The sequence below is a fragment of the Dinoponera quadriceps genome, unplaced genomic scaffold (genome assembly GCF_001313825.1).
Source record: "Dinoponera quadriceps isolate SergipeBrazil2010 unplaced genomic scaffold, ASM131382v1 scaffold3676, whole genome shotgun sequence".
NCBI classification, from domain to species: domain Eukaryota; kingdom Metazoa; phylum Arthropoda; class Insecta; order Hymenoptera; family Formicidae; genus Dinoponera; species Dinoponera quadriceps.
Genome location: NW_014559267.1, coordinates 11,357 through 38,934, shown reverse-complemented (window position 1 = coordinate 38,934; position 27,578 = coordinate 11,357). Strand labels below are relative to the sequence as shown.

The window sequence follows — 27,578 nt, the reverse complement described above, 5'->3', positions numbered from 1 at the left end:
CGTATTCTCCCCAAACGCTTGGTTTATGTTGCGTGCAGCTTTTGCAGCACTATTACCAAGTTTGTACTCATATAAGAAAATGACGCGAATGTCGGCAGAATTCATATCGGTAATAAACTCAAAAGAAATAAAAAAGGGAAGACCTTCGAGAAAACCTATTTTGTTGAAATGAGTCTCTGGCAATGGACAATACGAGTATGAATGAGGTTATGCCAAATACAAAAGTATAACGAAAACAGGGTAGGAAAACGTCCGCATGTAAAGAGAATCCGACATTTCATACGCACCAACCTAATATATATAAAATGCGTCGCGATGACATTTCGGCGGGAAAGCGGTAGAGAAACGCGGATCGTTTCGCATGGTTTACCGGTTGCATTAGCGCGGCATTAGAGGGTCGTAGGTAAACTCGCGCGGCCGCGATTGCTGAGTCATTCTGCGACTCCGAGAAATCAACGAGAGAAGTTTCCCAGTAACCAGATCATCCGCCTCTTAAATCGAAAATATTAAATGCAATCAAGTGATTGTAGCTTATCATCGGCGTCATTATGCTATCATCGCACCGAAGATCGCGCAAAATATAACTCCGCGGGAATAAATAGAAGCATCGCTTGTTATCCCACAACACGGGATATCCCGGGAAGACCTTGGGAGGTATCCGATGACGAATTGGTGTCGACGAATATAACTGTGTTCCGCGCGTGCCATTACGGGTATTCTCATTTTCCATTAGATCGATGTTACACGGAGAGAAGTCCTACGAAAATTACAGTCATTTTCGCGGACTCAACTGGTCGGGCCGATGCAAAGATTCCTCCGTTTTTTCATCAAAATGTAATATATTACATTTGTTCATTTTAAAATACGATCAATCAAGCATGCGCCGTTCTGTCGGGTGACCTGCCATCTCCCTAGTGGATACGTGATCCTACGTTTGTAGAAACTTTCGGATTTCTTCCAGCAAGGAACTGATTAAAAAACGGTAAAGACTTTTGCCTCAGCCCCAATATATCTTTTCTTGGTTTTAACCCGGAAAATGGTAGTGATAATATGTGTGTAAGGTTATATCATCACTATAGCAACACTTACCGGAAAATGCTTCTGTTTGCAATTCTTTCACCTGTGCGATTATAGTCACAAACGCCAAGCATTTTTTCCTCAGTGTATCGCTCGACAAAATGGGAAACCTCTTCGTAACGAGTTGTAACAGATACACAAAAAAATCAGCTAAAATTTAGGATTCCTGAGAAAACGATTTGTCGGGTCAACTACTCGAAACTACACTCCGCAGCTGCGAGGGAAGCGCCGCACTCGAGTGTAGGTGACGACGTAACTTTCACCTTCATCGCACGCGTTCGCCCGGTAGCATTTCCACCTGTGACCCCTGCGACCCGTGTGCGCCGCTTTGTACGGAGCACTCACGCGTATCGATCAACCGTACGTAGGATCGCGCGCCGCTATAAATCCGCGACCTTGCGGCTCACGTGACGCGCGGCGGCGCGAGAGTTGGATAATACGTTGGCTAAATCGTTACGCTAACGGCGTCCGTGACGTAGAAAGCACGTTATCTCGCAGTACTGACCTGTTTTTTCGTAACGGCCGAGCGCCGGAGGAGGAACCAGTATTTCCTAGACCAGTCTGACCGAGCTTATCGTCCGATTTTACATTTCGCAACGGCCTCGTCGAAGATCCTATCTTGATAGAAATCCATGCAGTTTTCCTGGACTAATTGTAACAATGTTGCGTGGAGAAGAATCTGATGGAGTTTTCATTCAGGGATTTACCTCAGGAGCAAAAATGTCAATTTCGTGAACAGCGGGTATACCGAGAAAAAGGTTCCGTTAAATTTCGTATTTCTATTTATTTTACTGAAATTTGTTTCGTAGAAACAACATATTGTTGTGCGAAATATTATTTGTTTGGGTAAAAATTTTGTCGTCTCATTCAAGAAAGCTCGATTAATTAACAGGAAGAATGCTATTATTTGAAATAATATCCTTTAATCGAACAAAATATTATTTGGTTACGATAAATATGTAAAATGAAAGAAATAATTTCTTTATATGAAAATTATCATTTCAAATCAATTTTTTATTTAAAATAAAGTCGAAAAGTCTAACAATCGTACTTATCAATCGAAACATTAGTTCCTTTCGAGTATGCCAATGGTGAAATTTGTTTGGACGCAATAAAATTTATTAAATTTGGAGAAATCTTTTTCTCAGTGTATACTTGTTAATCAATCGAATAGTTTTTTGCCATTTGTTATTCTGTTTTTGTTAGGTAAATTAGTCCAAATTTTGCGCATCTCTCGTGCGCAGAAACTGCAGGAAAAGCTTATATCTCGATCGACATCCCCAGTAGTTTTACTCCTCAGTTACTGGAGAGCAGTTAATAAACTGTCCAGTAACTGCTGAAAAATGCATGAAATTTCTACCAACAAGATAGCAATGTCTGTACGATCGCGCAAAGCAAAGACGCAGCTATTATCTTGAATCATCAAATTGTAAACGTCCACTCGTACATCTCGATCTAATCACACACTGTCTCTGACCTATATCGCGAGGCAAGATATTGGGTTCAGTTGAAGATTCGTTTCTCGTGATGAAACTAAAATCGGGTATTGATGATACGTGATACAATTTTTTATTTTAAATATATAGAAAAGGTGATATCGATTTTTTTGGTATTAATATTACGTAAAGATAGTTATATATTATGTAGGGATGATAGTTAGAAGATTTGCAGGAAAAATTAAATGGGGGACGGTATTGGTTGTCAAAATATAACAAAATAAATTTTAATTATTTTACTAATTTACATCTCATTAAATTGGATGTTGAAATCTCTTGACACAGAGCACATTTAATCGTAAACGAAAAATATGAACAAAATTTATATTTATGATGTATTAATGCAAATTTAATTAATACCGTGCGTAATCTTTTTGATACAAAACACATTTAATCGTAAACGACAAATATGAAAAAAATGTATATTTATGATGTATTAATAAATATAAATTTAATTAATATCGTGTGTAATATACTGAGAGAAAAAAATTATTTAATTTAAAGGAGTAATGTTATAAATATAAAAATTGTTTACTTGATTTTCGTAAACTGGAACATCAAAATCAGAAAATGACTTATTCTTGAAAGGCTTACTTCAATTAATTCAAGTTTACTATATTATAGCGCAATATTTGTTGAAAACTAATAAACGAATTTTTTAAATATTGAATCCGGATCTCTCAATTTTGAAAAAGACGTTTTAGTAAGTATTGCTTTTAGAAGAAACTTTCTTATCAGTAAACTTTTTCTCCGTATGCGTGTTGATGTGAGGGAAATTGTCCTGTATTGACAAATCTCGAGTTGTCGGATGTCGAAAGAGACTTTCTCTCGTGAGAACAATGTGCTCGGCGTAGAACGAGGCGTGCGACAGAAATAGACTCGAATATAAGGATGGGCGTTTATCGATTACTCCAGCTCGGCGCATTGTTACGTTGATGCTTCAGCTTTAAGGCAGTCCGGCCGTCCGCGCTGTCGCTCTCTGTTCAGCGCTGACAAGTGTAAATACAAGTAGGATCATAGGACACTGCGCTTCAGACACGCTCCTCCACGGTATAAACAACAACAGCGCTTTTGCCGTGATCGCGAAAATAAACGCGGTGGAGAGGCTCTCCTGCGAGGCGATCGCGCGCGCGAGAGAGGAATACCAAGTGACGCCGGCCCACGGAGGTTGTATGAATCAGTCGTAAGCAAGTGTAACGACCGAATGACGTCAAGAAGATTGCACAACGAAGCAGGCCGGTAATCCCAACCGTTAACTCGGCCGATCGATTCTCTCGATCTCCCTGCGACGACTGACCCGGCCCGAAAGTTCGGGCTTCACGATTTATCAGACTGATCCGCCGCCCTTCCGCGAAGACGGGACCGAAGAAGAGTCGAAGGGAGCCGCGCGAGTTTGATCTATGAGTAACGCATCGTCATTCACGCTCGCTGCGATCGTTCAAAATAATTATACGTGTCTTTACTTTCCGCTGAAGTTCTTCTTCTGTCCGGTTCGCCGAATAACGGAGAGTATCGGTGAAGTATCGGTGTAATACGCCTACGCCGTATTCGGGAGAAGCGAGGGGAAGCGGAAGAGCTTCTTGATCATCTCTCTCTCTCTTTCTCTCTCTCTCTTCCTTCGCCGGAGGAAAGCTTAACGACGAGAGGAGGAAATGTTGTCTCGCAGGAGGGGATTTTTCTTCTTCTCTCTTCGCCTTGTCACGTTAAAATCTTCGTGTTCTCCGCACGCTTGAACGCGCGGTACGCGGTTTAGAGATTCCGAGAAACCGGTGCCGGTGGGGCTTAACAAGGTGAAGTCATTGGGTCGTTTTAGATGTACGGATTTGTAATTCAAGGATTGCATCGTGGTGTAAAATCCCATGGCGAGCGATCGTTTTCAAGAACCGCCCGTCGATTCCGACGGGTGTATCGTCAATTTTCTGATATCTCGGCGCTTCCCTCTCGCGGAACTCGCACGTTTCCCGCCCGGAATCGCAAAACGCTCACGTACCGCCCGTAAATTACCAGTCAGGCTCGTCGCGTTTTTCTCACTAAATGGGAGTCGACTTGTAAAATTTCCAGCAGCGGAGATCCCTCTTCTCGCGGGAGGCCTTCCGCTGCGAACGATGAGAGAGAATCTTTCCGACTCGCATTCGCCGTTGCACTTTTCTCGCTCAACGAGAAAGCGAACGGAGATAGCCGCTGTGAACGAATGAAAGTGCAATGGCCAGGTGGGGCCGCTTTATGAATCATTAATTTCCTAAATCCGTGATTAACATCCCGGCCGAGCACTCTTTCACGCAATCGACCGCCTCAAATTCGTAAGATTACGGTATCCATTTTTAATACAATTGAATACAGTTGAAGTTACCGGTGACTGATATTTCCCTGTTTTTTTTTTCTTGTTTATTAAGATAATCAAGAGAAATCAGTGGGTCCCTTTCCACATAATAAAATAGTAATACACGTCGTGAACTTTGAAAAATTCTAAGAAATATCTGAGATCGCAAAGATAACATGTAATGGTACGCAACAAATGAAATTGCACTGTTTTTATTTTATTTTTTTGATAAACTCCCATAGGCATCATAGGTATGTCGGCTTTTAGACCTAGTTTCTAGAAGCCTTAAGCATCTTAAAATATAGTTATCTGCAAGAAAATATGTAATGTCCCGAAAACCGTCATATATTTTGATAGAAAAGTGTCGCCGGTGTTTGCATACATGCGTGTAAAGTTGAATTTTACACCCTCAGCGAGACCTTAGATCTCAGAAACAAACTCGGTTCGCTTCCTTCATCATTACCATACACACGATAAATGATGAAAAAGAGAATTAGCGTGATCTTCAACCGAGCTCGGCCGAGCGTCAATTCAGCCAAGTCTGATCGACATCGCGTCGCAGGACAGGGAGAACAGTTTCCGTGCGGCAGACCGCGGTTATTAGCGTTATCTCAAAGACGAGAAGCGGAAGCCGGCGGGCGATCAAAATGCCGAGATTCTTCTATGACGTCTAAGAAGGTAACAATCTCGCGTTGTGTCACTTCCGTAAAATATTCGCGGAACGTTTGGACGCGTGTATCGCGTAATGTGTCACACGCGAAATATTTCCTCCGAGGCGGCTCGAATGTGTGGCGTCTCTCCCCGCAAAGCGAAGCGGCAACATTATTCATCCCGTTTACGTAATTAGAGTCCACCGTGTAACCGCGGAATCATTCGTTTTAATCGATGTTACTAAGCCCGCCGGGGCGCGATCAGAGAGAGGCAGCCGCAAGAGCGAGTGTGTCAATGAAAATTTTCTGGCCGCGGAAAATCACCGCAGTGTCTCCGTCTCATCGCCGACTCCTTCCCGGTCTGGGGAATCAACGTGCGAATTCAAATCACCGTGTTCGTGCGCGTTGTATTAATTATTTCGCTCAACTTGCGCGATGCGCGATGTAATAATGGCTGTGTTTTCGTCGGGCCGCAATCCGATTGTGTGTCGAAACTCGCGGAATTTTTCCCCTCGTACACCCACGTCATCGGCCGCGCGAGATCGAAAAGATTTCCCTATTAATTGCGTCTGCTTCGTTAACCCGTGTTAGCATTATGACACGCTTCCTCTCGAAAGGCCCGTCCAGAGTGATGGAAATAGAAGATGACAGAAGGTGAACGCACGTTCGTATCGAACATCGATCGAGTAAGATCGTGACGAACAGTCGGGCACGCGATATGACATAATCAATGCGTCATTAATTTCGCAAATGGGAAACACCTGTTCTTTCCCGATCTCACCTCCCGATAAGACTGCATCATTTCGAAGCGACGTCTCGGCGACACATTTTCGGAATTTCCTCGCACATCCCTCGACATTCATCGCCTGATATTCGAGCGTAAAGTCAGACGACATGATTTATCTGCCGCCAGTTTCGCGCGTATTTTTACCGTGTAAAAGCATTATTTTTATGTGTAACGTTGCGACCAGCACGGCGTGCAAACTTTGCGGAAAGAAGTCGGCAAAGTTCCCGTATACCCGGTGAACACCAACCAACAGTAACACAGCATCGATGTAACAATCCGCGTTCAACAACGCAACATTGTTACACGACACAAGCGTTACATCGAATGAACAACACATTGAATGGGAAAATGAATAGCATTGATGTTACGTTAGTCGCTTGTTACCGGATAGCCTCCTCTCGAACAAGCCGACCGATCGAATGAAGCAGCTGAGCAAATGGAAACGCGAATCCCCGAGGAGACAATCAGAAAGGACGCCGATTTCATTGCCGACGTTCGTAACTCAAATCGGCATTCTTCGCCTCGGGGAGAGGTGGTTAACGCGAAACTCAAGGAGCTCGCACGCCGGTTTCCTCGACCTCCCACCTGTTCCCGCCTCTCCGGCCGAGGAACGCGCGCGACTTCCGCGATCATTAATCGATCCATTTATTTATTCTTTCTCGACCGTGACGGCGCTTTTGTGCGCCACAGGCGATGAAAACTCGAGTGGTTGCATGCGCGCCTCGCCGTCGGCCGACTCGCGGACATAATCCGCGCGCCGGCGAGTGTGCATGCGCGGATAGTTTAAAGGCCACGTTTCAAAGGACGTGTGTGCGTAGCGTGTGCGTGTGTATGCGTGTCGTACAGTCGATGGACCGACCGGGCTCTCTACGGCCCGCGTATGCACGCTTTCTCGCACACGCGCACGTCGCTCGTCGTTCACGTGGGTGTACACGCTCGCAGCACGCATCGCTCTTTCCTTCTGTCGGTGAAGAACGGCGACCTTGGCCTCGTGACCGTCAGCGCCGGCTGATTCGTTATATTAGCGCGCGCGCGCTGCCGCCACGGCATTTCGTATCTCCCCGGCGCACCGCCGTAATCGCGGACTTTCTCCGAAGGCGAAGGGTGCCACGCGAAAGGGCGGAATCGGGTGAACCGAATCTCCCGTTACGCACTTTGATTCTTTTAATTAGAACACAGGTCGGGAGGAGAGGGGAAAGCTACGGATTTTCCGTACACTCGACTCATTCTCGATTTTTTACCCCCTGCAACCCTCCGATCCGCGTCGAATCACTCGTTTTAACCACCATTTTTCTCAGCGATATCTCTCAGTGTTTCTCGCGCGAAAATTAATTTTTCCCGTCAAGTCAGCGAGGAATTTGAAGTTTCAAGTCGCGAGTAGGGATAAAACTGAGTTTCAGTTGACACACGCTCAAAGCTCGCGTCTGTTCTCGTTATTATCAACAATGCAGCCGGCGCGGGTTCGTATTTGCTCGAGATCGTTGTAACAGTCAAGTGGAATGACGTCATAAAAAAATACCTTTCATAGAATAATGGTTCCTTGACGTAAGTCGATCGGTGGACGAGCCGTATTATAAAGCTGGTCCTCGGAAGTCGATGAATTGCAGAAGATTAAGGCGTCTAATAATATTGTACGTTACAGGGAGTGTATAGAAAGTTGTCCTGATTGAAATGCACTCGGAAGTCGAGGTATGTATATGGAAGCGTCGCATTAATCGTTTCGTCGAGCCGTTATATATATAATTTGCCGCATTGACGGGCGGCTCCGTCCAGCGCTGATAACGCTAATAACAAGCGCGTTCGGCGAGCGGAATGCGCGGCGATCGGTCGGAAAGGGAAGAAAATGAGAACGGACGATCCGTCATACCTGTAGGTGGCGATTAGCATGACACGATCGCCGGTACGTAATATCAGGCCGCGCATTAAATTAGGATGAAGCAGGTACAAACCGAGCGCGGCCGGCGGGACGCAACTGCCGTGAGTCACGCTCCGGCAGCCGTGACTCATGAGAAAATCGCCGGTGGAATCCGTGAAAACGCGAAACCGATCGCGGCGGCATCGACAAGCACGCGTGCGTAATACGTACAAACGGTGCAAAAAGCAACGAGTCGTTCCTCGCGATCTCCGATCGCGCGGATCTGTGCGCGAGGAAGCCCCGACTCCGCCGCGAAAATCGACGTCTTATGGGCGCTCGACGAAAACCGTCGATACGCCAATCGGGGAACCATTCGTTCGCGCGAATGAATTTTCCGCGTTTGCGAAGGAAAATCTCGCGATGATGTCATCGCCAATTTCATTAAGTAATGGTGACGGCGAGCCGTGTCATTACACGGATCGTTTTCTCGGTGCAAGGTCTCCGATGATTGCTATTTATATTTTCCAACGGTTTGCAAATACCTCGTTGCAAAAAGAAAGAAAAGAAAAACTCGCGTTGGAGTTTTTAAGACGGTGACGATGCGACTCGCGTCCCGCTTGATGCACGGGCTCATTCGGATGTCTGGACGACGCGCGGATATTGAGGAATGCGATTTAATACAGTCGCTTGTGCATGTATTACAATCATGTGGTAGATTGAAATTTGTTACTTCAATTTAATGTGAGATAATATATATAAGATCAATATAAGACTGATATGAGATAATGTAAGACTCTGTTTTTGTGCGTTCGATCAGCGCAATTTAATAAATGATGATACCTGATTCGTAAATCTTACGATACTTTATTAGAGAAACTTGTTGTGCGTACATAGTAAAGGAATTTTGTGTTAATTTAACACAAGATATATATGTTGCGTAATACAAAGATTAGTCCAAAATTGGCACAGAATTAATATGTCAATCGACACTGAATGTATAAAAAGTGTTATTTTAACACTCATACCTGTTAAATATCTACCGAACGCAAAATACTGAGATAACATAAGCATAACATGTCAAATTAACACACACGGGTATGTTAAAAATTTAACACACAAATTTTTCAGGACCGATTTTAACACAAGTACAAAATGTTTTTTCTGTGTTCGTATGTTGCGTCGTGACAAAGAAAAATATGTAAATCACGTGCTCATTTATAACAAGTATTGCATTAAGTACTTAAATTAAATTCAGCTTCTTACTTCTTTTTTACATCAAGGATCCGCAAGGTTAAGGAGATATCGAGCAGTCAATAAAAACCGGTTCGAAGTAAGAATAACTCGAATGTACTTGAGATTCTGCACTTCAACTTTCAAGGGTGAGTTTTTCACTCAAAGTTTCGTGTAAGGATGCCTTGATGTGACCGGAGCTTAATGGAACAGATTAGCGAGGATCTTCGTAATCCGAATTAGCGCATAAAGCGTTCGCTTAACCGATCTCAACCAGGGTCACATCTTGTATCTAGAATGATGAAGGTTTTCTGTTAGAAAGTTCGTCCCTCCAAGTATCTTCGTTAAAAGAAATTTATGGGAACACAAGTAACAGATTTGTAGGCTCATTATTGCATTCTTCGGCTTATTTGGGAAAATCCATTTGTACAATGCCGCAACATGAGACATTGTTCGTGAATATCTGAAATCCTGCTGCGAAGATCAATGACAAACTCCCTCGTTCTTCTCTTTCATCTTTCCGATGGAATGTATCACCGTGGAGGATTTAAAAGTCGCTTTTGCGGAAAGAAAAATATCCAGATAGATTATCATGATCATCACGATGCGAAATAATGGAAACCTTACAATTTTTTTCATTACATTGACGGAGCAAATATACTGTATTGAATTAAATCATTAAATTTACGTCATGCAATAATGTAAAATTTTCGTTATACCAATGTAAGCAATAAATTTGCTAAAAGTTCCGCTTAAATTTTATGTTACGTTATACATGATGTATTATTTTTAGAAAATTTTTCTGACCATTTCTTTCGTATTTCTCTCATATTTCTAATTCATCGATCTATGTAATCTTCTTCTATCCATTTTGAGAAGGTTTCGATAGTTTCATATTTCTTTCATATTTATATTTCAATCTATGTGATCTTCTTCTTAGTCGTAATATATTGACGGATGTGTTGCGATCTATACGATAAATATGAATAAATTGACTGGTAAATTTACCGCGTAAATTGGCGTACACCTCTCTGTTTGGACGGATGAAGTCACAGGCTTAAAAACAGGTCTCAGGATATATGCGGGATATACGGGTGTAAGCGAATGCGCTCGTAATTTCGCGTTCGTTATCTCGTCAATGGAGACATCTGTAGCAGAATCGTTTAACCCGTTTGCACTCCTACGCAGAAATAGTGAGTCAGATCCCATGCCAGAAACCCGCGTATTAGCATAAATAGAAGACGTTAGCGCGCGCGTGTCCCGGTGCTGCTACGTGTGTTCAAAGTTACGCGATAGCGAACTTCTTTACCGATGAGCAGACTCTTCTCTATCGACCGTGGAAAAAATACGATGCGGCAAAAATGAAATTGCGTCGTGCGACGTGAGCGATTTGCGGCTCGCCAGCGTCGGAATCATTACCGGGCCGTTGCGACGTGATACAATCTGCAACAATAAAAACGTACGACGGCTCGCGAGCCGCTCTGCGAAATGTAACGTTGATATCCGAATCGCGATTTTAGCGCGAAATTGCGACGCAAAATGCATCGTCGGATGCATCGAGATTCGCGCGGATTCGCGCTCTTCGAAGCGACACAGGCGCGATAACGGTTGGCAATTAATTAGCAGATTAGCGTCGCAGAGATTAGATTGAAAAAATCGCGCGAACATATCGCGCGAAACCGCGCGCGCAGACGCGGTTGTAAAATATTTTCCACGCAAACATGCGCAGTTGCCGAACTGTGGAATCCGGTCAGTGCGGCTGTGACTAATGTTCTAAGTTAATTCGATCTAGGGGAAGGGAAGTTGGGGGGGGGGAGGAGGGAGGGATATGATCCGATGCAGTTCGGAAAGGTTAGGAGTTCGGTCGGTGAATTTGTTTCGGATCTGCGGGGTTACGTAACTGCCGAGATAGAAGATCGCACGATGCAATAACGATGCAATAACGTTGCATGAATAACAACAACGTGTTTCGCATTCAGAGAGCCTTCGTCGAGACGTGCTAAACCGATCTCAAGGATTCTGCTGATGTGAAAATTTTGTCCAACCGTTGCCATTGCGGAGCGAGGATATTGACTCTCTTACCTGAATCCGGATGAATGAACGAGTACACGGCAGATATTATATTCGACGTTAATTGAACGTTACGGTAATTAACGGGCGCGCGAGAAGTCGGGGATATTGTATTCACTACAGTGGAAAAAGATGAAGGCGAACAGAGGCGCGTCTCGTGCTCACGGCGCCAATACGACGGACTAACTGCGTGACATTGCAATGGGTCGGGCTCGACTTATCGATTTTACTCTTGGCGTAGACCCCCCCTCCCCCCGGAAGAATCCGTCCCAATTATTATCATAGCGTTATTTGTGATCTGCAATCTGCTCAAGTAACTAATCCCTTTGAAAAATGGGAACGTGTTAGGGAGATGGCAAAGTGAGATGGACTTGATAAGATTTCTCGTCGTGAAACTTGCGCTACGTGTACACTGAAATATTATCTAATTGTTCGTGCGATTAGAAAAAGATTGACCATCCGGGAAGCGAGATATTTATAGCTAAAATTTACAACTAAAATATATTTTATACGTTTCTTAAGATCAGCGTGCGATCATTAATTTCTGTTTTTCTGTTTTGTGACGTCTTCTAAAATTAAAAATAAGATTCTGATGAAAACCTACTGAAATATTAAAGACTACGGAGACATTGTGCACAAATTTCAGAATTACTATTCTGGAAGTGCGTCGCAAACTTCATAACTTGTAGTAATACTCGAAATGCATGCACTGAAAAAAAAAATCGCTACGTTCAAGTAACATTCATTTAATCCAAATAAAATGAACTAGTCCGATACTCCTTAATAAATACTTACATACATACGTGTATGTATCTATCAGATTAACTAATGCATAAATATATAGTACAGCATAATATAGCATTAATAAAAAATATAAATAAAATAATAATATTTGCGTATTTATAATATTGCATATATATGTCTACTTCAATTTCGTTTCAAATTAACATTTATTATTTAGATAGTGAAATAAATTTATAAGAATGTCATTTTGCTTGATAAATACTTAATTTATGAGTTGCTTCCTTGATGCGCCATTGAAAATATATTGAGTCATAAAACCTCCTTGAGAAATTTTATATTGTATACAAAAAAATATCTGCAAACCTCTGTCTCTCTCTCTCTCTCTCTGTTTCCTTGTCATCATCTCTCACACGTGATTTTCTCAATGTCTATGCCTTAATAACGTAGCAATTGGTTAAACTTAGGAGATCGAAGATAACGTAGGCGGAGAATTCCGCTCTGAGTAACGCGTGTGTAAATATCAAACAGATATCACATTGCGGAGTTTGAAATTTATTTATAGAGAGGATCTCTATGCTTTTTGCGCCATGCTCGTTACTGTGAGAAGTTCATTCTTCCTTTTTATTCTCGCACATATCTTAATTGGCCACCATATCCAGTTCGTATTCTTTCTATCCGTCCACGCGAATCGTGCACGCTTTGTCGAAGAAAGTATCCGTTTTCAGAATTCTTTTTTACATTAAGAATAAAAGATATAAAAAGGCATAATGAGGTGAGGACGCGACGCGGAAATAGGATTAAGTGATAACGTATTAAGTTAGTTTTAAATAATAACGCGCGTTATCATCGTATCTCCGTGAATTCTGATTTGCGTGTCGCTTTGCTGACGTAAATGACGAAGAACGAAAGCTTAATATTCGTATGATAAGTTTCACCTTCGTAACTAATCGCGTATTACGTTTGCAGCTAAGATCGTGTGTTTTCCTGATAACATTGTTTTCCGATAATTCAATATTGTTTTCCCAAGAAACGTTTCTTCGCAGTGTGACATTTTATTTCCTTGAATCCCTGTGTTTCCGAGGCGATCTCGACATACTGCGTGTGCAAACGTTATATTTCTATATAAATAGCGATGGACAAATTGTTTAATCAGATCAACTTTTATATGTCTTTTGGACGTTGCGCATATCAAAATACAGTCACATTTCATAACCTGTCATGTTTATACCTAATGTTTGCGCGATAAGCGATATTTGCTTGTACAATATATGTCGCGCAGATAAGTAGAAAGCTGAACAATTAAAGTTTGATCGACGATTACGATGATTACGATTAGATAAGATAAGATCAGCATCTTCCAGATTACGTTAAGTAAATTAAAAGAATTCATGACTGTTCATTTCTTCAAGTTTGAAAATAATTGATTTAAAAAATCAATTAGATTTCCATCGGGTAAACGGAGGAATTGTTGGAACAAAATTTCTAATCGTCAAGAATATAATAACGGTGAAGTAGAAGTTTCGATAACGGATATATTCCAAAAAGATTATCTGAATTCAACTCGGACTCTGTAAAGCTGTAATATTTCTCCGAATTCAATAATGACTGTTTTCGTCGCAGGAATATCCTTTGATACGTTACACGATTCTAAAACGGTATTTAGGTCGTGCTTATTAACACGCAAGATATTTATATTGTCACAATTGGGTTCAATTAGCATTATTCTAAGTGTAATACGTCGTAGCTGTGTGCAAGGTGGATGTCATCAAAACATCGGGGCTAACCAGATGTGACCAGGGACTTGGTTCGCTGTGTGTGCATAATTACGATACTTGCAAGATACTATGATACTACCTAATTTCACGACACTTGTAAGAGAGGTTTGTATTACGATATCATAATTTATTAACGATAACTGACACATGAATAAAATCCGTAAGAAATTTCGTTTTACTTGATGAAATCAACTTAATGAAATCACTTGATGAAATCACTTAATGAAATCGACGAGCTAATAATATTAAGTATTTACATTAACTTGATTCTTCGTTTCTAATAGGCGGTTGTCACGAAAACACGATGTACTGATCGATATGTGTTGCGTTCTTCGTAAATAGTTTGACTCCGAAGAGACCTATAATGCTGTGGTAATTTCCGTGTGCGAAAGATGAGTTTGTATCATTTCCCGGCAAGTACGTAGTCTCTTGCATAATAGCTCTATGGTAATCAACGGTAATGCTATTAACGGTAAAACTCTCACGCGACGTATCTATTACGTAATTAATGTGCAAAAATAATATTGAATGTTGCCGTATCAATTTTCCTGGAATATCTCCAGTAATATATATTCGCGTATAATTATGCGGAAGAATGATTTTTGAACTAGGATGGCGAAATGAGAGTCTGCGTTTAAATGAAATTCAATCAATCATGAATCGTCATTGAGAAAGAGATTGTGTTCGAGGATGGTTTTGAACGACGATGACAAAATGAGTCTGCGTTTAAATTAAATTGAATTAATCATTGAAGAAACATTAAGAAAGAGAGAGAGAGAGAGAGAGAAGATTCAGGAATTCGAGACTACTGTACTCTAATTTAACGCACGAAGGAAAAAATACTGATTGAATTCATGTGACAACCGGAACGAACCGGATTCGGTCGAATGAAACGAAATTTTTAGTTCTCATTCGACCAACTTTGCCTCTCAGAACCAGAAATCGTATGTATTCCCGGGCGAGAACGCTCGTTCGGCTCGTTCGTCGAACGCATTAATCGAACCGATCCTTCTTTCCTTCCCGTGAAGACGATCTATTTTCCCACAGTTAAACGTCCTTCCACCACCGAAGATCCCCGGGAAGACACCGGCTTTTCCGATAATCGAATGAAATAATAGCCGCGTAAGTGTAAACAACTCGGTCGCGCGCCAGAACGAATCGCTGCCAGGTCGATCAATACCAATTCGTAGAAACGCGCGTTCGTACGTCCAATTAAAATTATCGTGAAAAATCTTACTTCGCTCCGAGAAGGTCAAGTTCCTCCGGGTCCTCCGTACGAAGTCGCGGGCTCGTTTTCAACGTATACCCCGCGCCGTGTGGCACCGAACTCCCCCACCCCCCCTCTCTCTCTCCCTCTTTCTCTCTCCCTCTCGTATATAGCAGGTAAGAATCTTCCACGTCGATGTGGACAGGAAGCAAGCAGACGAACGTGAACGTACTGCGACTCTGCGACTCGGGGCTCGAGGTGTGTTCCTCACGCAGGCAGCTGGTGGTATCTCTTCAAGGACGGGATAACGGTGTCACAGCAACGCGCGTACGATACGGCCGGAGCCCCTACTAGTAACAGGACGAGCGACGACTTCGGTGTCGTCGCGGGTTACTTCCTCGGCTCGCGACGACTCTCGGCCTGACGACGCGCGAGAATTTCCCGTGGGCGAGCAATAACAGCGAGAAGAAAAGGATCAACAAGCGAGCTCGCTTGCGACGAGCAGGAAGCACCGCGAACGGAACGTTCGTGCCGTGGAACCGACTGCGCGAGAGGCCGCGGAGAACAACGCGGTTGAATATATCGGTCTAGCGTGTTCGTCGGTATTGGTACTAAGCATGTAGGTGCCTCCTCCGCGCGCGCTAGTATGTAGATACGCGGCTTCGACGTGGCCGCGCGCTTGGTGGGGCGCGAGCGAGAACCCTCTCTCTCTCTCTCTCTCTTTCCCTCTCGCTCGCGCGTTACGCCGAGTTTCTCTCCCGTTCTCCGCCGCGGCTCTCTTCCGCGGTCTCCACACACATGGATAGTGCGCGGGCGGCACGAAACCCACGCGAGAAACACGGTCGCGCGCGCGCGCGCGCTCACGTGGCCGCGGAACGGTAGCCAAATTTTCAATCGCGATAATGGAGCGAGGAGTGACGTCCGAGAAGTGCGCGACTACCCGCTCTCTCCACGCGATCCGCCCGGTGGCAGGCGGGTAGTCGAAGTTCGGATGCTACCTCGACGAATTCTTGAGGAAAGAGAGTCTGCTTGGCCGGCTTGGAGATTATCGTAAAAATCTACCTTGCGATGACTCCGACACTCGTCAACTTCTCCCTCGAACCGTTAATTCGATCGATTTCTCATTCTCACGCCACCTTGAGCTATAAATACGCCTTGATATTTCGACTACTGAATACGGACACCCAAGGTAACCCGTTTCAACGCGAAAAATCGCGGAAATTTAATTTGCGCTCGGAATAAGAGCGAATTGTGCGTTAGAATCGAATCTGCTTTGCTGTCTTATCTCCGGCTGTGTTGTTGAATCAAAGGTTCAACGGAGGGCTAAAATTTCGACTCAAGATCCTAAATCGATATTTCGATGTTATTTTGACGTTCTTCAGGATAAGAAGCGCCTACTTGGATGTACTATAGATTCATATAGACTTATTTCGACGATACTGACACTTGTTAACTCTCCTTTCTCTCTTCCTCCCTCTTGCGAGCTTTTAATTCTATTGATTTAATTTTAACGCTACCTTGAAGCTATAAGTACTCTTGAGATATTTTCATTATTAAATTCATATAAGGATATGAAACAACTTATTTTATCGCTAAAAGTAGCGAAAACTTGAATTTAACGCATCATTATGATCGAAACAGGAGGAAATTATATACATTAGAATTGAATCTATTTTGCCGTCTTATTTCCTCCCGTTGTTGAATCAAAGGTTCAACAACAAAGCCAAAATTTCGACTCGGGTTCTCGTGTGAAAAATTAACCAAAAGAACTTTTCAGTCTCTGGATAACTTGGAAAATTAAAAAGGGAGTTTTCAAAGTATTCTTCTTAAGCCTTGGATTCTACAGATTTAATTTTATTCCCATCTTGAACAACTTGTTTCGCCCGCTAAAACAGGGAAAACGGAAACTCAAGACATCACTAGGGCCAAAGTGAACGATAAGAATCGGACCTCTTTTGTCATCTTAATCCCTACTGTGTTGCAATTAAGGATTAACATCGGGTCCAAGTTTCGACCCGGTTTCATCGGCGATCGCGTATATTTGCATGAATATTCATATGACTCATTGCTCACGTTGCTCCTGGCAACCGGAAAAGTGAACGATACGCGTGGGCAATTGCTCGCATAGGAAGTGGAGATTATGCCGACTTACGTAATAACTGCTAATCGGAAGGTGTTTACTAACCGTCCTGAAAACATCTATTAATCAAACGATTTTACGTGTACAAAGTGTACTCCGCGGTCGGACAGCGAAGAAGACAAATTGCATCATGCCGCGCGCAGATCGGCATCCTCCCCGACGCTACTTTCAGCGAATTTCAAGTGCGAAGATTATCGATCGGTCGAAGGTCAGTGTCACAACTGGAGCAGCCGATTGATTGCGGTCTGACAATAACATCGGCTGACAATGTTTCCAGTTATAAATATCGTTATAAATATTGACGAACGATCGTTTCCCATCAGCAAGAGCGGCGTGCGAGCTGCCCGGAATTCAACGCTAATTAAATCACGAGCGGTTTACCGTGCAATTGATTTCGTTTCCCGCCGTCGGACTCGAAGACCGCGAATTTATTCAGTGCGACGAATAAATACATGAAATATCACTCTCGTCGCGCGCCACATACGACGTTAATCGTTTTCAACCTATTAATATTTAATGAGAATTCACGCGCGAGAGAGTGAAACTGATTTCACCCGAGACACACCCGCGGCTCGCTCGGGCCGCGATTACGAAAACCAATCTATCGTTTATCCGCAGAATCGCGGAGCGATATCGCGCGGAAGGGAAAGTTCTTGGGAGCGGCTTAAAATTAGAAGCGTTCGTGGATCTAGTTCCTGATAGTGCCCGCCGCCTTTCTACATACCGTGTATGTTCGCGTGAATCTAAAATTAAACGCCGCACCATTTTGGGTCGAACCAGAGCGGATCCGCGCATCTGACGTTCGTTATGGGACCGCCTCGGAATATTGTAAGTCCCGGGACGGAACTTCTCTCATTTGACGCACTGCGATTCGCAGGAACGCCAATTGAATACCTTACGAATGGGTGAGGGGAGGAATGTTTCTTTTTTTTTTTCAAGCAAAAACCGATCAGACGATCAATCGCTAACCGCACGAACCTAGAATTCCGTTTCGTAACGCTCGATCTTGCCCGTCGGTGTCTGCAGAAGAGTCTGCGGAATACAAACGTCATGAATATTCTCATTAGGCGGTATAGTTCGAAGCGTGATAGACTGGGGACTCACCTGGCGACTTACACCATCTGGGAAATCCCATTCGGCCTTTGATTGCCGATAAACGTAAGAATTAATTGTTAATTGCGCGCGTTCTTCATCGCGCAAAGTCGCTCCGGCTGGATGCATCGCGCGTTATTATTGCGCAATCGTACAATTATTCGCACACTTCGACGTTAAATCATCGCTGTCCGATCGATTAGTTAGCTCGACGACGACCGATGACGACGATGGATACCAGTTAGACGCGTCGTGACTTAATCGGAGTCGGAAGAAATTAAGGTAGAATCGATCGAAGAAATCGAAAAGTGCACGAACTTTGCATCCGCTGAAACCGTTTCTCCCTTATTTCGTTACGATCGATCAGTGGCAATAAAAAATACGAGAAACGTATTAACGTGCATTCTCTCGCTTTTTAGAGCGGGAGAGTCTAAATTCGCATAAATTATACCACACGCGCACCGCTTCTTACACGGAGTGTTTACTTTTTCAACAACCCCGCGATTACGATCGTACGTGCGACGACGTAGAAGAGGCCCCGCGTCCATTCGCACGATCATTATCGGAAAATGCACGCGCTGCGTGTGCATAATTAGTCCGACGCGCGACGCGGAGCCGCTGTGAGCTATCACCTTATCCGTCCTGAAGGTAGTCTGGTTGGTTTTGGTTCGTTCAGCTTTGTCGCTTCGTAGAACAGCTACGAGGTCGCCTCGTAACTCGATCCCGGGAAGCGATTCCTATGAATTTTCATGATTTTCTAGAATTGACGGCACTTTACGCGGAATAAGTCCGTACTTTCCGCGAGTCCGTTCTCTAGACGTAGCTTGTGCGCGCGCGCGAGAAAGAGAAAGGGAGAGAGAGGGAGAGAGAGAGAGAGAGGTATCCGCTTAGGTAACACCTCGCCCTAGAAAAGGGAGCAAACGACACATTATTCTATGCCGGCGTCGTACGATGCATATGCAGCATGCAAAAAGTGTGTTACGCGTCACGGTGAGCTTATCTCATTATCTGCTATGTTGAGCTAGCGTGGTTGCATGATAATAATAATGCACGCTGCAAAAAAGAATGTATTTTGATGTGTAATCGCGCGTGATCTTTGATATTAATCTTTCCCCTATGTTCGCCAATGGTGTTAAATTATCTACAACATATCTACTAATTTTTTAATAGTATTACACACACACACACACGCACATATATATATATATATATATATATATATATAAGAAAAGAAGATATATATATATATATATAAGAAAAAAAGATGAGATGATGACATTAAGGTTTACAGACTTTTTTATTTTTGTAACATAAAAGTTATGATAAACTTTTTTCTGAATAGCTAAGATCTCGTCTATCATCTGCATAAACTGAAAAATTTATAAATAAATTAGAAATTTGTTTAATTTAAATTTTTGAAAACGTGTCGATTTCGTCATGTTGTTCCCTATATGTAAAATAAAATAAGATAAGGATAGGTGAGATGGCGAAGGTTAAAATTAAACTTTTTTATACGTATAAAAATAATTTTCACGAACATTTTTATATTATTCTGTTATTATAATGTCCGTATAACTCAATAGAATGTAAGATAATGTACAAATAGCGATATTATTTATGAGCAAAAAGTATGATTTGTGAAAATGTAACTTAAGGGAAATAAAATCTATGTATGCACACAAAAACGAAAAAATACAAACATTATTATTATTATTATTATTATTTATAATTATACAATTTCAGACAAAATGTACGAATACTTTAATTATCTCGCGCATAATATTCACGCCTGATATATCATCTTACATAGTCATTCAAATCACAATCTTACCTCGATTTCCCCCAAATTTCCCTTCAACTCTTATCGGGCGTCTCACTTTCCCGCTCGCTCCCCTGAATCTTCCAAATTTCACGAACCAGTCGTACGCAGCTTCGCCGCGCCATAAAATATCGACGCTCAAAGTCGATTCGTCAAGCAGGCTGCCATTCCTGTGCGGTAAAAGCTCTCAATTATTCCGACGTGGTCATGGGGACGATCGATATAATAAGCTTGTCGGACTACCGCGGAGCACATCGGCGTCCGGTGGACGGTTTAAACAGTACGAACCAATGGTAGAACCGGCGTCCGAGCATCGGCAACGCCCTCCTCGCCTCGGAGAGATCAGTACCTGAACCTGAAGGAGGATGCTGCCAGCGTGATCCGTGTCAGCGGCAACGTTAATATGTCATCGGTGTTATGGGTTCAGCGCGAACAGGGACAAAGAGGTTCTGTCGTAATATCACTCCTGGCGAATAAAAAAAAAACAGAACAACACTTGGCATTCTTCAGTCCCAAACGTACACGTGCGAGATATACCGCCTGGCACCGCCGTTTTGTATCTCAAGGTGAAACTATTGGTTATTCAGATCCACGAGAAGAAAAACGCCTGTCATCGACAAAGCAATAAAAAAGGGAGGATCACACTTCGAACGAACCTGTCATACAAATTTATAGAAAGAGTCGTTGCTATTGTGCGTGTGTGCAGCTATGCGAGAGAACACGCAGGTCAAAAGATGAAAAATAAAGGTCGAACGAGGAGACCAGACCGGATCGGAAATTGACATTTTTCAGAAGAAAGGATATCTTAGAACTTAACATATACTGCCAGCTGCGATAATTATGCTTTGCTATGCTTTGAAGATCACGTATTTCGTAAATAGTACGTATCTTGACCGGACTTTTTGCAGTTCTTGCGATATAAGAGTCAATATAAGAAAATTAGAAAACAAAAGTAATAACGTTTCTCCCCCGGAATCGTTGAAAGCTCTTCAGCCGATCGGTCGATCGACGATCGTGCGGAAAAGGGGTGAATCTATGACTGATCGGCAATGCAAGACGGACTTTCGAATCAATTCGAAGCGTTTTCCCCCGAGTTTCCTCCTCCGTGAATCTCGAGTCGATCTCGATTCCCGAGTTTTTGGGATGCTCTTCGGCTCACGGCTACGTTATAAATCGAAGCCGAGCGGAACGAGTCCATTGTTGCATCCGTTTCCACAACTTCTCCAGAAGCGCACTCCCATCCGTGCTTCTTCAGCCGGGATAGTTGCTAATCGCCATGCTGTATATATAAGAAGAAGAAGAGAGGGAGCGAGAGGAGAAGAGAAGAAGAAGAAATGGTAGCGAGAGCCGCCGCTTACGATTAATATGGCGGACCGACCCGACGGGATCTGTATGATCTAGCGGTTGTTAAGGGATTTGCGCATCGTGGACGGACTACGTCCATCCGACTACGTATCTTCGCTTCGATACGGAAACGTCTCCCGACGTCTGGGCCGGCAACATCTTGAAACGCACGCACAACAGTCTAAAAAAGAGAGTACCGGCTAACCGGTGAGGTCGATGCCCGGCGAAGGCCGCTAACGACGCCTAATCTTTTCCGAGAAGCTGTCACAACTCGCCGCTCCTCTGCTATCGGGTCGCGTTTCACGATCAATCGTGAACTTCCCAATACGATTGCGCTCAGGTCCGATGAAGACGAAAGACTGCACGATGTAAAATATGGAAAAAGAGAGCCGATCCTCTCCGCCTCCTTGGATTCGGCCGCTTCTTCTCATCAGGAGAGTTCGAAAAAATCTAACATCGGAGGGAACGGATTTGTCTTTTCCTACGCATTAGAAAATTCAGTAATAACATGTATCACGGCATATGTAATTTGTCTTATCTATTATTTATAATAGAATATATATTATTATATAATTCTATTATCTATTTACAAATTCAGTAAACTTGAAGATTACAGAAGATAGTATTTAAGTTCTGTGCGTATTGAAAGAAAAAGAATTTGAAAATACAAAAGAAATAGCTGTGGTAGGAACTATTAACATATTTACTTAAATCTCTCTAAATTTTTTTATCTAAATAAACAATCGCTCTCATGAAAAGCTACAGACTTAACAAGAAATGTATATTTTCTCATTTGAAAAAAGAAAAAACTTTTCTCGTAGAATAGAAAAGTATGTATATTGATATAAATAAATATAATTAAATATATTATTAATAATATGAATAAATATGTTATTAGTATCCATTGTCTAAATTACTATTTTTATACGTTCCGGACATTTGTTCTCTCAGTGTGAGCGTTTCTGAGATAAGTTTCCCTTCGAAGCGGCACCGTATAGTTTAGAAAAAGAAAAAACTCGAGAAACGATTTCACGGGTGAACAATCCTTCGAAGTTTTCGTTGTAGAAAGGAGAACACTGTTCTCGAGGACGTTATCCTCGGGTGATCATTAAGAGAATATTCAAATCATGATGAAAACTGTCACGCGATGCGTACAACCGAACACGACACGGAGTGTCACGTCGTACGTAACGCGGAGGCGTTGGCGATGCGCTATCTGCGTCGCCTAGTTAATTAGGAGAATTAATTAGCATCGGCAAGTAGCGGTAATTAATATGCGCGGCCGAGGCGTCTTCCTCCGGATGTCGACGCGCTGTCAAAGATGTCGTGATTTTCGGCGATCGCCGATACGCGCCGCACATTCCCCGACCACCTACGGCGGCGCGTTGCATCGAATTAAGGAAACGCCGTCGAGCAATATTTTCGCGCACCCACATACGCGCGAAACACGGCGAGCCCGCGGCTTCCACATTCGGCGTTCATTCATTTTTCTCAGACCACGGCCCCCCGATTGCCATGAGAGATAGCAGAAGGACACATTTACGCAATGTCGCGTACGTGACGCTCCGTTCAACGTCGTAAACCGTCGTATCGTATTCACCACGACGCTCGATAACGTTCCACTTGATCCATTCATTCAACGTCCTGCGAGATTCATTCGCGTACTTCGATTTCTATCCGTCGCTACGCGTTCGAAACGCGTTTCGCGAACCACCAGGGCGTCTCGTCTTTCTGCGCCATCGTTTCCGAAATATATCCGGAATAATTTGCGAATTCAATTATATTATTAGATATAAAATTGAATTTATTTTACCGTACCAATTCTTACGGTTGTAAGGAAACCGGTGTTTTGCGGAACACTTTTAAGTTTGCCTTTTTTGAGTTTAAAAATTCTGCTTATTACTGCTACTAATATTATAAGGATTCCCCGATAATACGACATCATAATTTTGTAATATCTCAAAATCCATTAATTCTACAGGAAAAAGTAAAGTCTGAAAAAAAGTGTCGTAGCGCTCCGGTTTCTCTCGGAACTGAAGGTTTAATATCGGTCCGTAATTCCGATTCGGGAGTAACATGTAAAACTATTTTGCGCAGCGTCGGGCATATTAAGAAGAGAATTTTGGGCGTGGACACGCGACATTAGATCACGTCATTGGAATGGCACCTACACCTCGTGCGAATCGCGACAATCGTTTCCGACAGGAAGTCTGGCCAAAGAGGAAGCTCCGGGCTGCGTCAGCAGACGTCACTCTCTGCCGTACGCGCTTCATGCCAGCGCTCTTGCCGTCTTTCAACTGCATTCATACCTTTTGCATTTGCTCGCACGAGTCCGCCGACAAAGACGCCGTCGGCGCGTAACCCGCACTGCATTTTTGATCACCCGACGCACGTCCGCACTTCTCTCGCCCACGCTCTCCCACCGTATTGTTTACTGTCATTTCGGTGCCGGTTGCAGCTCGCAGATAACGCCGGATAACGAACTTCGCTTAGCATTAGCGTTATGATCTTTTTTACCACGATGGCAAATACGCGGAAAATATTATACCGCTGATGTAACGGAATTTTCTGTTACACGGAGACGAGAATTCGGTCGCATGGGAGACATAGTTCCGTCGAAATGGACAAACCAAAGATGTTTCCGGTTGAAGGGAACAGAGCTTCCGGTTATAAGAACCAAATTCGATTCAAATTTCTCACCCGATCCCTATTCAGTTGTAGGAATTGAATTCTTTTCCCGTGTGTATTACAAAAAGGTGAGTTCGATTTATAGTACACGGTAAACAGTTTTGTATTAAAAACGGCTCGCTGAAATTCGGTGTTATTTTAATACGGGGAATGTGTCAAAGAGTACACAAATATCATCGATATATGTCGACGAGGTGAATGTGTTAATTTAACGTTATTTTCGTGCACTTCTTAACGCACGCTCGTATAATCTCCATACCCGTGTCTCACGGAAAACTTTTCACTCTGCAGCGTCGGAGTTTTCGAGCGGAGAAAATTTAATTTACTTTCCCGCGGGGAAAAATGCGCCCCGCTCGTGTGTAAAAGCCGCGTGCTATCTTCCCGCGGAAACGTCGCGGAGGAAACGGCAATAACGCGGCCGGACGAAAGGGTAACAGGTGCCGTATGTACGTTTCGCGCTCCTAAGGTATTCCGTGCGAAGTCGGAATAGCCACGCGATTCGCGATCGGCAAATACCGCCACACCCTTCCGTGCCGTTTCCGCCCTTCGTTGAGAGAAGTTTGCAGCAAATTGGAACCTCCCTTGCCCTTCCTTCCAGTAATTGGCAAGCGATGCGCTGGGCGTTTTTCTCGGTCCGGCCCCGATCCGTAATTGCGACCGGCCGACAAACAAACCCGTCGCGTACACGCATAGATGGAAGTCAACCGTTCCGACGCTAAAACGATCGGGAACGCTCTAAACGTATTACTTCTTTTCTATCGGTGGGTTAAAAATAATTGAAAAGCTTGTTTGCGAAAGTCCAGTCCCGCTCGCTTCTGCAATTCGCCGTTTACGCGAACTCAGTGACCCGTATATTCGGGTTTCACCTGTGAAACCAAATTTTAACGAAGCCGTTCTTTAATGAGTTGCGAAAAGTGACACTATGTCTTCGCTCTCTCTTGCATACCGTGGACGATATCGCGAGACGAGTCCTGAATTTCGACCGCGGCACAAGTTTCCAAAATTTCACACTTATCCAACGGAATAATTTGCCACGATTGAATGATCAATTCTCGATCTTCCCCTGATCCAACGCGCTTCACGCGAAGGATTGCGAAAGATGATTTGATTGAAAAAGTACACACCCTTCCTTGCGCGTCGTCGACTGAAACGCGGCACGCCTATTCTAACGTTCACCTTCGTGGAGTGACGGGGTTTTCGCTTAACACTTCACATGCTCTCGGGGACGACTCGATTTGCCGGACGGGTTCCGAGATGGGCGCACAAAGAAATGATTACGGAGAGAGACAGAGAGAGAGAGAGAGCGGCGAGCGGACGGTGGAAAAATGCTAGCCGGAAGTTGGCGCTCACCGTTGCGCCCTGTCATCTCGCGGCTCGTAAAAGCTGCTCCTTCCTCTCCCTATTCGGCTGCTTCTTTGCTGCCCGGCTCATCGCCGACCGATGACAGATGGAGCGATCGGGCGCGATCCACTCGACCGGATATAATTGCTCCGCTACTGATTGACTTTTGCCGAGTGGCCTTTTGTGCGAGAGCGCTACCGCCCGCCTGTGTCGCCGACTCCGACCCGGCGCACAGGTGTAACCAACCTGTTAATTCGAAGAACCGCTCGAGCGATTATACGCCGGTACGATACCGCGCTCCGCGTCCCGTTGCGCGAGCAGCTCGCGCGCTGTAATGAAGTGCGTGAATAATTGCGCGGGGAAAACACGCCGCGAATGAAGAGACGGAGGGCCGAAAGATACGCTCGCCGGCGGCATTACGGGACCCGCTTTGATTCGCTTCGATGGAATACGGGGTCAGGAGGGGGAGAAAAGCTGGCGATTTTCATTCTCGACGTCGAACTGCGCTTTTACCATCGCGACGTGTCGCTAAGCTCGTCTTATCCCGTAATTTTTGTAAACAGCGTTGATGTTCTTCGCACGAGATTGGATTTTTCCCGTCGGTGGGCGAGGAATTTGAAGCTCCAGGTCCACGGGTGAACGAAAGTAAAACTAGAATGTGTATTGACGCGCGCCAAACTCATGAAGTACGTTTAAGCGCCGAAACTGAGCGTAATTTCCTTTCAGTGCGTCAACCGTGAAGCTTTTCCCCGCGTGACAGAATTCCTTCGACGTCGCTGTATTGACAAACAATTCGCCGTTCCGGCGAAACTTGTTTTCCCCCGTGCGATCCCACGAGGTGGGCGCGACGACCGGGAGAGGCACCGATGACGCCACCTCGTCCACCGATCCGTCCAAAAACTCTCTCTTTCCCGTCCTTCTCACGCGCGTTTCACCCGCCGTGCTCAACGCGCCGGCCGGTTTATTCAGATTGATCGACATACGATATCGCGCGCCGCGGCTAGCAATGATCGCGATGACAAAAACTCGATAGGGGTCGAAGTAAAATGATCACGCACGTGAATCGTGTGTGTGCCGTGCCGTCGTGTGTTATTAGCAGGTAGCTTGTTAGGCGGCTCGGTTTGTCGATAATGGCAGGTATTACAACACGCGACGACCGTTATTAACCCCTCAGTGCGTCTCCCTCGGCGGCGCACCGTCACCCGTAAGCCCGTCTTTATCTCGCCTCCTCGCTTATTCGCCTCTCTCTAGAGAAACACCCCGACGCCGGCACAGACAAGACATAAATCATTATTCATAATAAGCTCTCGCGACAAAAAACCCGTACCGACAGATCTTAGCTACGCTAAATAATCGCGCGGTCGTAGTTCTCGCTCCACCGGACGTCTCTCCTCCTCCCCCTCCCGGCCCTCCGGCTTCTTCGGAAGGTCTCCGGAGACGATCGTTCCGCAATTAAAGGATGCCGCGCAACCGGGATTCGGCCTGATTTCTCCCTCTCTCCCTCTCTCTTTCTCTATCCGACCCATCCTCGAGAGAATCCCCGAGTGGCAGAGAGATCACTCCCGTTTTATAGAGAAATATTCCGAAAAGGCGGCTCTCCACACACGCTCGGAACGGGATTTTGTCGCTTCGCTCGTACACGCTGTGTCACGAGTAACATCGTTCGACCTCATTGACCTCATTTGTAACTCTGGATTGCCGAACGGCGGGAGAGGTGACTGTCATCCAAGACAGACGGGAATCTTAAGAACACCGTTCGACGTTACCGGACAGTGCGCGCAAATACCGTGATGCTCGATCCCAATCTCGATCAGCCTGAGTATCGTTGTCAATTTCGACTATCCGGTTGCCCGGATCTCCCGAGATTATTCGTATATAGTTGGTTAGCCAAGCTGGGTAAGTTTAGCTCTCATTCCCTGGATCGAACGCGTTTTCCAGCAGTT

At 44.2% G+C, this 27,578-nt stretch overlaps 2 protein-coding genes across 4 annotated transcripts in view; both read right to left on the bottom strand.

Annotated features, from left to right (window-relative positions):
* The window catches only part of LOC106750286, a 69,365-nt gene extending 53,567 nt beyond the window's left edge, over window positions 1-15,798 (bottom strand). Inside the window, exon 1 of one of the 3 annotated variants that reach the window (XM_014630521.1) lies at window positions 15,242-15,798. The gene's annotated coding sequence lies outside the window, so the exon portion shown is untranslated. Of the gene's footprint in view, window positions 1-11,497; window positions 11,976-15,241 lie in introns of those variants that run through there. The other 2 variants (XM_014630522.1, XM_014630523.1) reach the window with 2 other exon arrangements.
* On the bottom strand, window positions 9,322-11,123 carry LOC106750287. The gene is made up of 3 exons (XM_014630524.1): window positions 10,725-11,123; window positions 10,424-10,595; window positions 9,322-9,707 (listed from the first exon to the last, which is right to left on the bottom strand). Exons 1-3 carry the CDS (start codon window positions 11,081-11,083, stop codon window positions 9,675-9,677), a joined length of 564 nt encoding a protein of 187 aa, XP_014486010.1. The 5' UTR covers window positions 11,084-11,123; the 3' UTR covers window positions 9,322-9,674.
* Window positions 15,799-27,578: the final 11,780 nt, after the last annotated feature.

Bases quoted from the DNA above. Each gene is read 5' to 3' on its own strand.
- LOC106750287 (XM_014630524.1), bottom strand. From the start codon at position 11,083: ATGTTCGCGCGATTTTTTCAATCTAATCTCTGCGACGCTAATCTGCTA. The intron at 10,596-10,724 runs GTAAAGAAGTTC...ATTTCTGCGTAG, and splicing joins AGAGAAGAGTCTGCTCATCG to GAGTGCAAACGGGTTAAACG. The intron at 9,708-10,423 runs GTAAATTTACCA...TCATCATTCTAG, and splicing joins GGTGTACGCCAATTTACGCG to ATACAAGATGTGACCCTGGT.